We start from the raw sequence: 13,585 nt of genomic DNA on the forward strand, positions 1-13,585 counted from the left end.
ACTTTTTGTATAGTTCTGAAAAGTTGTAGCAGAGGAGTGTGAGAGTGCAGTACAGTGGTGAGTCCAAGGTGGAAAGTTACCATGAATTTTATATGCTCTGTTGTAGAGTCTTGCTACGGGTTCTATGCTTTCCTTTGTCGTGAGTGACCAGATTGGAAGACAGTAGGATATTGTTGAAAGAAAAATTGCATGTAGGTATGTATTTGAAACACAGTGAGGGTGAGAAATGGTCTAATCTTACTGTAAACAAATAGTTTCTGATTTGCCTTTTTGACTAGGTTATTGATGTGATGTTTGTTCTTCATTCAGTCTGTCTTGTCTTGTTTTTGTCCTTTCCCCTGCTTATTCTTTCCTCCCCTGAGCTCTGAGTCTCCCCACACACACACACACACACACACACACACACACACACACACACACACACACACACACACACACACACACACACACGTGTGTGTTCTCGCATCGCACATAGTCTACTCCTTCTCTCTCTCAAGACATAACAGTACTGGAGAATTCAATAAAACATTCTGGTACAAAGTTGTTCCAAAACTCCGCGGAACTCAACTCAAGCCGAAATGAGAGAGATACATATGACGATGTGTCCGGCACTGCAACTTTGGCGATGTAGTTGGATCCTAGACCCATCCTGACAGTGAGACTGAGTACGGGTCAAGAAACCTCAGCCCATTGAAGGAGTTAGCCTATTTGTGTGAGGTAACCTGTAACTAGGGATGGGCATTTCTAGCAAAAACACTATTCGAAATTCGCTGGCCAAATTCGAATTTAATTCGAAATTCGAAAATAAAAATAAAAATGTAAAAAAAATTAAAAATGTTTTTTTTTTTTTTTTTTTGTGTGAGTGAAATGTTGCATTGTCTCCCCTGATTCTAAGTCTACGGCTTTATTAATTAATATAAAAAGCTTCTGCTGTGGATTTTTAGCTCAAACAAGCATTGCACCACTGAAGTAAAGAACATGTTACATGACATTGACATTTTCGAAAATAAAAAACAGTTTTGACAATCATGAGTGGTTCATTAAATATTTAGTAGGCTCAGGTCTGAGTGCCAAAGGGGTGCCAAAGTCACCCCCTCTCCCTCTTCATGGGATTTCATCCGCCATTCATTTTTCCATAAACCTTGCTTAAAATGCTTATAAAAATTGTTTTACTTGCTCAAACCAAGCGATTTGACTATACTTAGAATCAGGGGAGACAATGCAACATTTCACTAATTTTTTTTTTTTTTTTTTTTTTCGAATTTCGAATTTCAATAATAAAAGTCGACCTTGATAATAACAACGATTATTCGAAAATTCGAAATTCGATGCCCATCCCTACCTGTAACCTGTTGCTGGCGAAGCTTTCAAAAACCTATTCCATATTTCTATGACAGCTGAACCGCTAGTTGTAACTTTCTGCCACGAGTTCGGCTCCGCCCACGAAATACGTCATCGCTGTTTACAAACGCTTACATTGTGTGTTGTTGTTTATTTTGCATCTCTGCTTCATTACATACGTGCTGCGTACAAATGTAGGATTCCCCAGAAAGTTTTGATTTGTTTTTCTTTTATTGTATTATTGATGGTTTTTGATGGTACTGAAATGTTGTCGGCGCTGCCTGGCAAATGTGTCTGGAACCTTCCATCTGTCCGTCAGTGGTTCACATTCAGATCAGATGTTTGTTTCAGTCACCCTGTGTGATGTCACCCTGTGTGATGTCACCCTGTGTGATGTCACCCTGTGTGATGTCACCCTGTGTGATGCTGATTAGTGAATAGTTGTAGTTAAGAAAGCTGAAGTGATGAAAGCGTGGAGAGCAGAGAAGGAAATAAAATAATAAATTAGATCAACTTCTTTCTCTCCCATCATCATCCTTCCAGGATCATGCCTTCCTCTCACTCCCTCTCTCAACTATTCTATGCTTTAGTTTACATTAACTGTATTGCGAAAGGAAAATCAAAATACAATGGGAATTGATCCTCTCTCTCTCTCTCTCTCTCTCTCTCTCTCTCTGTCAGGACCTGTAAGAAGACAAATATGCATGTCAGGACCAATCAGAGATCGAGGACTGCTACAGGCGTACACAGACGGCCTTGTAAGCAGTGATCCTGAACTGTCCTACGAAGGAATTTCTTCAGTCCTCCAGGGTCACTTCTGCAGTCTTCTCTCTATCTGGGGGTTTGTACAGCATCAGCTTCTGTTTCCACAACACATACACAAGCACACACAGCACATACACAAGCACACACAACACATACACAAGCACACACAACACACACACACACACACACACACACACACATACACAAGCACACACAACACATACACAAGCACACACAACATACACACAAGCACACACAACACATACACAAGCACACACAACACATACACAAGCACACACAACACACACACAAGCACACCCACACATACACAAGCACACACAACACATACACAAGCACACACAACACATACACATACACACACACACACACACACACACACACACAAGCACACACACAGTACATTCTGTACGTGCTGTCTCAGTCATTGAATAAGTCACAGGACCTGAAGTTGTTATTTGCCACAGGATTGGCTTCTGCCCATGCTGCAAGGAAATGTATAATTAATTATGATTATTAAAGTAAAACTACAATCTTATCAACCTGAATCACAAAGTATGGCTACAACAGAGAAGAACGGCCCCATACATTCCCCTTGTTTGCTCAAATTTAATTCTGCTGTTGGGTATGGGGTGCTGGCAGAAACGATCTCCTTTGAAACATAAGTGAGTGAAATATAAAACGTTCTCCTGTGTAGCGGTAGACTCCCTGCCTACCAACACGAGGGTCGCAGGTTCAAGCCCCCGCGTTACCTCTGGCTTGGTCGGGCATCCATACAGGCACAATTGCCTGTGTCTGCGGGTGGGAAGCGGTCGCGGGCGCCTGTTTGGGAGGGAGGGGAACTGGGGGGAATTAGCGTGATCCTCCTACGAGCTACATCTTGGTGGTGAAACTCCTTGCTGTCAGGTGAAAAGAAGGGGCTGGAGGCTGCACATGTATCAGAGGAAGAACGTGCTAATCTACAGCTCTCTCCAGATCAGCAGATGGGGTGGAGCAGTAACCCAGACAGCAGCAGTGGGAATTGACCAAGTACAACTGGGGAGAAAAAATAAAATAAAACTAAGGCTGGACTGGCCAAGATTCAGATCTAGATCTTTTTAAGTTAAATTAAAACTTTGTCAGATTCTGAAAGTACTATAAATGCTGTTAGGTTAGATTTCACATACTTAAACCTGATCAATTGTAATCTATTACTCCTTAAAGCCCCAATATGCAACTTTTTTTTTACATTAATATAACAACTTTTTAATTATTTTGATGCTATACTGACGTCTAATAGGGAGAATGGCGCCTCTATCATCCCCACTCTGCGCCCTGAACGCCCGTTTGAGGCTCCGTCCTGGAGCATGTCAAGTTGCCTGGAACTTTTAACTTCATTTCCTGCTGCAGCTCATTCAGATTAAAAGGTTTCCGCTGACAAACTAATGGTACACTTTTATTGTGAAGTACGTGCAGTATAGGAAGTGAAATGTGTTTATCACTTGCTAGCTTGCCTCAGGTCTGCCCCAACCTTACTTACTTTTAAAAATAGACTAAAGACTTTTATGTTTACCGTCGCTTTTAACTGCTGACACCTACTATGCAAACCCAATGAGTCCTCTATAAGTTTTTAGCTCTTTCTGCAACTGCTGCGCCTGTTGCTTAATGCACTTTTTATACTCTTTTTTAAAGTTTTGTTGTGATGCTTTTAAATGTCCATTTTATTCTCTTCTTTTCGTTTCTTTTCCTGTCAACCATTTTATGTGAAGCACTTTGAATTGCCTCTGTGTATGAAATGTGCTATACAAATAAACTTGACTTGACTTGATTAGCAGCACAATTAGCCACTCCTCTCACTAAAACAAGTCGAGACAACAACATTCCCCCCCGCCAACAAATCAGTTATAAACACTGCAGAAAGGTAAGTAAAGTAGAGGGTACAAGCAGAAACAGTCAAATATGGCTGATATCTGAACGTACAAACAGGGACATGTAGCATTTATTAACGTTGGCATCTATAACTGTGGGGGGGCGCAGTTTCCCCAAATAGGAAAACTACATAACCTTTGATTCTGTTTGACCAGAATTGATTGATAGCATTATGCATTGTAATCTCGTTGTTTTTAATTTAATTGATCCTAGATGCTATTTGACTTGAAGCTGCAGCAAAGTGAGCGACAAAGGCGGAGCAGGACAGCCGAGGGAAACGCCATGGCTACTGAAGACAGTGAGACAGGGCCCGGCGCTGTGGTCCTGACTCAGGGAGCTTCACCTCCATCTGCTGGGACCAGACCCAACGGCGACACTAGACGCTCCAATGGCAACCAGGAAGTGCGGCGCTCCTCTAACCACTCGTTGCAGCCAAAACGTCACAGTAGCCCCTCCCTCCTCTCATACAGGAAGCTGTCCTATGACATTGAGAAACGGACGTTTTTGGACGGGGAGTGTCAGTGTTTGGATCACAACTCCAAACTCTTGAGTGTGGAAGAGAACTTTAATCTAGAACCAGGCGCTGACAAGAGAATGAAAGGAATTGGCGACGCAGTGAGTCTGTTATCTGGGAGCGGTTCAGCGGGCCCTCCATGCCAGCTGGAAGACGCCTCTTCATGTCAGCTGGAACCCCGTGGCCAAGGCATGGGTGCAGGTCCACACAGAACTGGCAGCACCCCGTCCAGCCTTCACTGCAGTCGCAGCTCCAACTGTTGCTGCAGTCCCAGCTCCAGGCCCGGCCTGAGGCCTGGCATCAGTCCCAGCTCCAGCCCTCGCCTCAGCCCTGGCCTGACCCCCGGCACCAGCCCTGGCCTGAGCCCCGGCCTGAGCACCGGCACCAGCCCTCTCCTGAGCCCCGGCCTGAGCCCTGGCACCAGCCCTCGCCTGAGCACCGGCACCAGCCCTGGCCTGAGCCCCGGCCTGAGGCCCGGCACCAGCCCCGGCCTGAGCCCCGGCCTGACCCCCGGCACCAGCCCTCTCCTGAGCCCCGGCCCCTCCCAGCCCACACAGCGTTGCCACATCCGCCGCAGCAGCCTGCCCGTGTCCATGCTGGCCTTCCACAAGGTAATGGAGGGGAAGAAGGTAGGCAGAATCCCATATTCTGTTCATGTTCATGAGCTACAGTACAGTAGATGCCCTCAGCATGGGACCAGGATCACAGGCCGGGGGGGGGGGGGTGGGGGGTGGGGTGGTTTGGAACTCTTTAAGCCTGGATGTGGAAAATCTGTAAAATCTCAAACTTTTGTAATGAATGACGGCTGGAAAGCTGACTGGCAAGTGGTTTGATTATCTTGCTACTATTCAGTCATTTGAAAAACATCTTTAACCAACTTCAAAATTGGCAAATGATGCTAGCATACATTTTCCAGCATTAATCGCTCATAACAAAATGTTCCACTGGTCCATAGAGTGGTTAACTGATTAAAAAAAAACTGCCTTTTTGAGGACACTTTCATCCAGACATTTACAGATTTACAGCATCATGGATGCATTAATTTCTTTAGTATGGGTGGTCCCAGTGTGAGTGAACCCTTATTCATGCCACTGCTATTGCCATGGTCTACCCAGAGCCATGTATATAGAAGAGTCGTGACATCTCCTTTCACTCCAATGGACCAGTTTTTTACATTGCAAAGGGAACTTTTGGCAAAAAGGAACTTTTGGGAAGTAAGGTCATGGATTAAGGAGCGCTGTCGAGTTGCAGCAGAATGGACCGTTTGTGATGTACTTTGAAAGGTTAAGACGTTTAAATAATCAAATTGTATATTATCAGCTTTACTTTATGCGTTCAAACGTAGCGTGAGCCCCCTTCCTGGATCTGCATTTTGGACCTCCGCTGACGCCACTCTCTTACTAGATTGCTCTGGTTCTACCCATTGCATTACACTGTAAACTCAAACCCTGCATGCTCATTGTGCTAGACACCATCATTCTTATTATGACACTGCTTTACCTTGCCTTGTTTTCTAGGCCTCGGTGTGCCGGCCCTCCTCTCTGTGCAGTCCCTCTAGTGAACCAGCCTCTCTAGTATCATCTCCCTCCAGTTCCCCTCTTCCCACCCCCCGCTGGCATCACCAGAAGAACAGCCACTGCCTCAAGGATGGCTACTCGAGTTTAGAGAGGCTCAACAGAAGGCCCAGGGTCAACAAATGCTCCTTAGAGGCACTCTTCCTGAGGCGGGCATCTCTCGAAACCATGGCCAAGACCAAGAGCAGCAGTGGGGACAGCAGTAGTGATGAGGAAGATGAAAAGGGTTTCTTGGATAAAAGTGAGTTCGTGAGGAACCGTGGAGAGCGATCCACGGTCCTGGTGAGGCGGTTCTTCAAGAATAATCAGAAGGTAAATTAAATGAAATTGATCTTATCTTTACTTCTTTCTAGAGACAGTTTTGACTGTTTGACTGTAGTAGTATCTCCAACCTATTTACAGGATTTCATAATATATTTCCTTCTTTTCATAAGATGACCAAGTCAGTGTGTACCGGGACCAGAGCTATCGTCAAGACACTGCCTTCCGGACGGATCTCAGACCAGGCCTGGGAGGAGGTTGTTCGTCACAGGACCTGGCAACCCGGCAAGACGGAGATTCAGCCCATCGTAAAGCGTGGTGTAGCGGGGCTGCACGAACGCTTGAGAGCCTGCAGACTGATGCTGCGCTTCGTTTGGGCTAAGCTACAGCAGGTAAGTGAGCCAAGACGCACGACTTCAATGCACGCACATTCTCATCCATACATGCATAGAGACGTGTCGCGCAAGTATTCCAGACTTATACCTAAAATACACTACAAGAGTTTCCCTCTGATTTTACATAGGATTTCCAGTTGGGCTCAGTCTGTCTTTGTTGACTGTAGTCTGCAGTTGTTGTGGGCAGTTGTTATGCCAATTAGCAGCTAAATCTGTTAGTGTATTATGGTTACAGATTTCTGATCATCAAGTGTAAACTGCCTCCAGACTCCATCAGAGCCAGTCAGAGCCACAACGATTATATCAAACATGTTTGAATTTCTCTTGTAGTTTAAACTGGTTCAACTCAACTCAACTCACACGTGCATGTGGAATCCTGTCAATATCCAATGGAAAACTTGGGGGCAATGAGCCAAAAGCAGTCAAATTGCTAGTCTTCATACAATAGGCTAGATATTTCTAAGGCACACGTGAATGAGGGAAGCAGAGACGCTATGCTCACGGTTAAGTCAGAAAGAATAAAACCGAAACTTCCCGTTACGAACTTCAAAATAAAAGTATACCATTGCAACCGTTTTGTGTGTGTGATCCGAAATACCCCAAGTACCAAAGAGGAAATGAAGAACACATTTGCATAGAAACCGGTTTTAAATTAATGTAATGTTGTGGCTTCGAAAAGTCAATTTTAACCCGTAGTGAGTCATGCAGTAATACATTGGTGCTTTTATTTTGAAACTAAAATGATGTCTAGCTTCCGTATGGTTAGTATGGTCATGTCAGTTTGCTGGTTATTTGTGTTGTGGGTTCAAGACGATACCGTCTTCTAACTTGAAAGACGTGAGTTTGCTGGGCGCACAGTCAGGTAGTGTATTTTGATCTGTGATTCCAGTCGTGTCTTTCCGTGTATTTCAGTGAGTTTTTCAGTGGTGATAAAAAGTCTTAATGAACCAGTCGTGTCGTGTAAACTCCCCAGTCTCTTCATAATCACAGTTAAGATTTCAAAGTCTGCTAGTGTATTTCCTACATTAAGGGAGTCAGACGAGCTGTAAAAGATGCTGAGAACGTAGACACAGACAGCGAGGGGGAGAACTTCCCAGCAGATGGAGGGTTTATCTTTCACACCCAGGCTCCACGTCTGGTGAAAGAGCCTTCTGTGCAGGGAGAACTGTAGCAGTTAACCCCAAAGTCACTGCATCAAGAGCTCCAGCATCTAACAAGAGCATAAGTCAGGAGAGTTAGTCCAAACACTGCACAAAGACCTTCAGTGTTAGATAGTGTAGAGGTCCAACCTCCTGAAACTATTCTGCGTTAGCGTGCTCGTGTTTTCTTCACTGTTTCTCTTTGCGGTGGAGCCAGAGCAACACAACAGTGCAGGAAAAACTGTGCTGAAAGTTGGACTTGGACACCTTGAGACTTCTTCAAAACATCCAAAAGAGCCTTGGTCTGTGCAATAGTTGGCCTAAGTGTCAATATGGTTTCTGTTGACATACGTAGGTTCAGAGAAGATATCATGGGAGGCAGCCATTCAATCCATTTGGTTTTCATAGAATGACATCACTTTATTCACTCAGTATTTGCACCAAACTATCATTTGCTTTTTCTCCAAGTTCTTTGAAATGCTGGATTTAGATTTTTTGTGTGATTTGCTTCTCTCTGCCATATAGCAACAGTGCAATCCATACTCATTGCAGGCAGCAGGGTGATGGTATTTAACAATCAACAGATTCTTCATTGGATAGAGAAAAAGCCGTTTCTTGGCGTCTGCTTTCTGCTTTCGTCTGTTTGGGCTGAAATGTTCCGCCTGTTATGCATGGAAGATGAGCAATACGTTTAAGTAATAAGTTAATGGGCCATAAGACACACACACACACACACACACACACACACACCACACACACACACACACACGGGGCGCGCGCACATACACACACACACACACACACACACACACACACACACACACACTAAAACGCATACATACAGGCCCTTTGTTCAGGGAAGGCCCCTGCTGCGGAAAAATGATTTATCCCCTGTTAGTTCTGCTCCCCCTATTACTGACAGACTGAATGACTGAGCCGTCAGTGTGTGTGCACGCGTGTGTGTGTGTGTGTGTGTGTGTGTGTGTGTGTGTGTGTGTGTGTGTGCGTGCGTGCGTGTGAGTGTGTGTTTGTAAATGGACTGACCAGAGTTGGCATCTGCATTGAAGTTACAGGCATGGAAATTGGAGAGAGAGAGAGAGAGAGAGAGAGAGAGAGAGAGAGAGTCCAAGCAAGATGGAGTGTTTTACACACCTCTCAAAGTTTCACAGGGACCAGCTTCAGCAGCTTCAGCTTCAACCCTAAGCCCTCGTTCACACAGGACGCCGGACATAAGCAGAGCTGAAGCTTGAAGCAGCACAAGCTGAACGTACGCCTAACCGTTCACACAAGATGCCTTCTCTTTTCCTCTCGGTGTCTACTCTTTGTCTTGAAGCCGCCCACAACTCCCGTTGACTTCATGCCTCACGGCTTCACGCGTTACGCTTCGAAAATCGTCGTCGATCCTGAGCGATCGCGTGAGCGATCGCGTGAGCGTGGCGTGAGCGTGGCTTCGGCACGGCGTCAGCGTGGCACGCGCACGGGTGGTGTGAACGGCTTCGCCTGTTAACAAGGACGCCTAAATGAAACTAGTGGGTTCAGCGTAGGTAGAGAGCTTCGGTTGAGCGTTGCTTCAGCGTACTGTGTGAAAGGGGGCTAACTCAAACCCATTCACTCATTCACCGTTTTTCACAATGCTTACCCAAAGTGCCTTTCATTCAATTGAAAGCTCCTCACAGCTGCTATCAAAAGCATAAACGCGTCTATGTACGAACATTAGTGTGCACGTGAGTGTGCACGTGAGTGTGCACATGAGTGTGCACGTGAGTGTGCACGTGAGTGTGCACGTGACTGCGCACGTGACTGCGCACAGGCTTATGTTTTGGGTGGCATTCCGATGCGTCCACAGGTGTGTGTGTGTGTGTGTGTGTGTGTGTGTGTGTGTGCGCGCATAATATGGATTGATAGATGTCTTTCTATGTTTGTGTGGGTTGAGTTCATACTGTACCTACATAGCCACAACAGAGCCAAGCGCTGTGTAAAGTTTCTGTGTGTGTAGAGGGGGGCTCGTACACTCGCAACGCACGCACGCACGCACACACACACACACACACACACACACACACACGCACGTGCACGGTGCAGTGTGGTTTCAGACTCTGCCAGTGTTTTTATGAGTCCTTTGTGGTTGTAGAAATCCAGGCGGAGTTGAGGCCAGGCAGCGCTGGCTTCATAATGAGGCTATTGAAAGGGGGGGGGGAAGCTGGGGGGTGGAGCTTGTCAAAACACCATCTGAGCTACTCCTGTACGAGGTCACCATGGAAACAGTGAAAACACCATCTGAGCTACTCCTGTACGAGGTCACCATGGAAACAGTGAAAACACACACAGGCAGTGAATAGCCAGACATGTCATCGGGATGGCAGAAAAAACAGGAAGACGTTAGGAACACAGTAATCTCCCGCCAGAATTGATGCATCCAAAAACCTGCGGTTCTGAAGAAACCTATTCCTGTCAAGTCATTTACATTTCTGCTGTATCGCATAGCATAGCCGATTAGCTACAGCCCTAACAGTACATAGCATAGCCGATTAGCTACAGCCCTAACAGTACATAGCATAGCCTATTAGCTACAGCCCTAACAGTACATAGCATAGCATATTAGCTACCTAACAGTACATAGCATAGCCTATTAGCTACAGCCCTAATGGTACATGGCATAGCCTATTAGCTACCGCCCTAACAGTACATAGCATAGCCTATTAGCTACCTAACAGTACATAGCATAGCCTATTAGCTACCTAACAGTACATAGCATAGCCTATTAGCTACCTAACAGTACATAGCATAGCCTATTAGCTACAGCCCTAATGGTACATGGCATAGCCTATTAGCTACAGCCCTAACAGTACATAGCATAGCCTATTAGCTACCTAACAGTACATAGCATAGCCTATTAGCTACCTAACAGTACATAGCATAGTCTATTAGCTACCTAACAGTACATAGCATAGCCTATTAGCTACAGTCCTAACAGTACATAGCATAGCCTATTAGCTACAGCCCTAACAGTACATAGCATAGCCTATTAGCTACACTAACAGTACATAGCATAGCTTATTAGCTACAGTCCTAACAGTACATAGCATAGCTTATTAGCTACAGCCCTAACAGTACATAGCATAGCCTATTAGCTACACTAACAGTACATAGCATAGCCTATTAGCTACAGCCCTAACAGTACATAGCATAGCCTATTAGCTACAGTCCTAACGGTACATAGCATAGCCTATTAGCTACAGCCCTAACGGTACATAGCATAGCCTATTAGCTACAGCCCTAACGGTACATAGCATAGCCTATTAGCTACAGCCCTAACAGTACATAGCATAGTCTATTAGCTACAGTCCTAACAGTACATTGCATAGCCTATTAGCTACAGCCCTAACAGTACATAACATAGCCTATTAGCTACAGTCCTAACAGTACATAGCATAGCCTATTAGCTACAGCCCTAACAGTACATAGCATAGCCTATTAGCTACAGCCCTAACAGTACATAGCATAGCCTATTAGCTACAGCCCTAACGGTACATAGCATAGCCTATTAGCTACAACCCTAACGGTACATAGCATAGCCTATTAGCTACAGCCCTAACGGTACATAGCATAGCCTATTAGCTACAGCCCTAACGGTACATAGCATAGCCTATTAGCTACAGCCCTAACGGTACATAGCATAGCCTATTAGCTACAGCCCTAACGGTACATAGCATAGCCTATTAGCTACAGCCCTAACAGTACATGGCATAGCCTATTAGCTACAGCCCACATAGCATAGCCTATTAGCTACAGCCCTAACAGTACATAGCATAGCCTATTAGCTACAGCCCTAACAGTACATAACATAGCCTATTAGCTACAGCCCTAACAGTACATAACATAGCCTATTAGCTACAGCCCTAACAGTACATAGCATATCCTATTAGCTACACTAACAGTACATAGCATAGCCTATTAGCTACAGCCCTAACAGTACATAGCATAGCCTATTAGCTACAGCCCTAACAGTACATAGCATAGCCTATTAGCTACAGCCCACATAGCATAGCCTATTAGCTACAGCCCTAACAGTACATAGCATAGCCTATTAGCTACAGCCCTAACAGTACATAACATAGCCTATTAGCTACACTAACAGTACATAGCATAGCCAATTAGCTACAGCCCTAACAGTGTCTTATCTTGCTTAGCCAACAAGTCAGACTGTATGGATGAATTATTGCATAATTGCTGGCATATTACGGTGCACACAGGTTTTGTAATTAAATGTGTCCCCTGCCACCCCCCCACCCCCAACATTCTCGCACGCGTACACACACACACACACACACACACACACACACACACACACACACCCTCAGACAACTACACGTTATGGCACCCAGGTCCCTCATATGTGTGCATGTTAAGCCTGACTCTGCAGTAAATTGTGAGATGGACTTTTCTGGAGGTATCCTGTGGCCCAGTGTGTTTATTGCCACAACTAATGAAGCAAGCCAAAAAACACAGGATTATATGAAGGAGGGATCGGACCAGGGCAACAGCGGAGGAGGGAGGGAGGGAGGGAGGGAGGGAGGGTAATACACGAGGGAGGGAGGGAGGGAGGGGTAATACACAAGGCAGGGAGGGAGGGATTGGTAATACACAAGGGGGGGAGGGAGCGGTAATACACAAGGGAGGGAGGGAGGGTAATACACGAGGGAGGGAGGGAGGGAGGGAGGGGTAATACACGAGGGAGGGAGGGAGGGGTAATACACAAGGGAGGGAGGGAGGGAGGGAGGGAGTGGTAATACACAAGGGGGGAGGGAGGGAGGGAGGGAGGGAGGGAGCGGTAATACACAAGGGAGGGAGGGAGGGAGGGGTAATACACAAGGGAGGGAGGGAGGGAGGGAGCGGTAATACACAAGGGAGGGAGGGAGGGAGGGGTAATACACAAGGGGGGGAGGGAGGGGGGGAGGGAGGGAGCGGTAATACACAAGGGGGGGAGGGAGGGGGGGAGGGAGGGAGCGGTAATACACAAGGGAGGGAGGGAGGGGTAATACACAAGGGAGGGAGGGAGGGAGGGGTAATACACAAGGGGGGAGGGAGGGAGGGAGGGAGGGGTAATACACAAGGGAGGGAGACGGGGAGAAAAAGAGAGTTAAGGAGGGGGAAATGGAGAGAAGGTAATATGCAAGAAAAGAGAAAAAGAGAGGGGGTTGGGATGTAGGACTTGGGGAGAGAAGAAGCAAGAGAAGTGTTCAGATTTTTCCACTGGACAATAGCAGACCTCGAACCATCTTCACTATGTGCCAAAACCACTTTTTGAACAAATAGTCATGTAGATGGATGTCCCAGCGCATCTATACATTAACCAATTGTATCATATTGTGCTCATTATGCTTGCAACTCCAATTAAGGTGATTTTAGTATTAATAGCATGTTCTACAGCCCGCTTTGGGTTAAGATGTCACGTTAGCCACACAATAATATCCATATAATAAGTAAGTCATTTAGTCCATAATTGTTTCAGTCCTAAAATTGTGCATTTCCTAAAGCACGTGCCAGTGGGGTGATGGTTTCACTTGAGCCCAAAGCCAGTCTAACCTTACGAGGCAGCTGGATTCACACCAGATCATGAGATCACGTGACAAATCCATCTTTTGATTTATTTCATTAATGCACATTAAT

General features: G+C 45.7%; 1 protein-coding gene across 1 annotated transcript in view; it reads left to right on the forward strand.

Moving 5' to 3' along the window:
• Positions 1-4,245: 4,245 nt before the first annotated feature.
• plce1 (phospholipase C, epsilon 1) overlaps positions 4,246-13,585 on the forward strand; it is a gene marked incomplete at both ends in the record, with an annotated part of 180,365 nt that continues 171,025 nt past the window's right edge. The window contains 4 exons of the mRNA XM_083635075.1: positions 4,246-5,175; positions 6,064-6,432; positions 6,555-6,773; positions 9,249-9,353. Coding sequence (XP_083491201.1) covers positions 4,246-5,175; positions 6,064-6,432; positions 6,555-6,773; positions 9,249-9,353 — 1,623 coding nt within the window. The remainder of the gene's footprint in view (positions 5,176-6,063; positions 6,433-6,554; positions 6,774-9,248; positions 9,354-13,585) is intronic.

Source organism: Poromitra crassiceps (assembly GCF_964638095.1).
Source record: "Poromitra crassiceps genome assembly, chromosome: 4".
Classification (NCBI taxonomy): Eukaryota; Metazoa; Chordata; class Actinopteri; order Beryciformes; family Melamphaidae; genus Poromitra; species Poromitra crassiceps.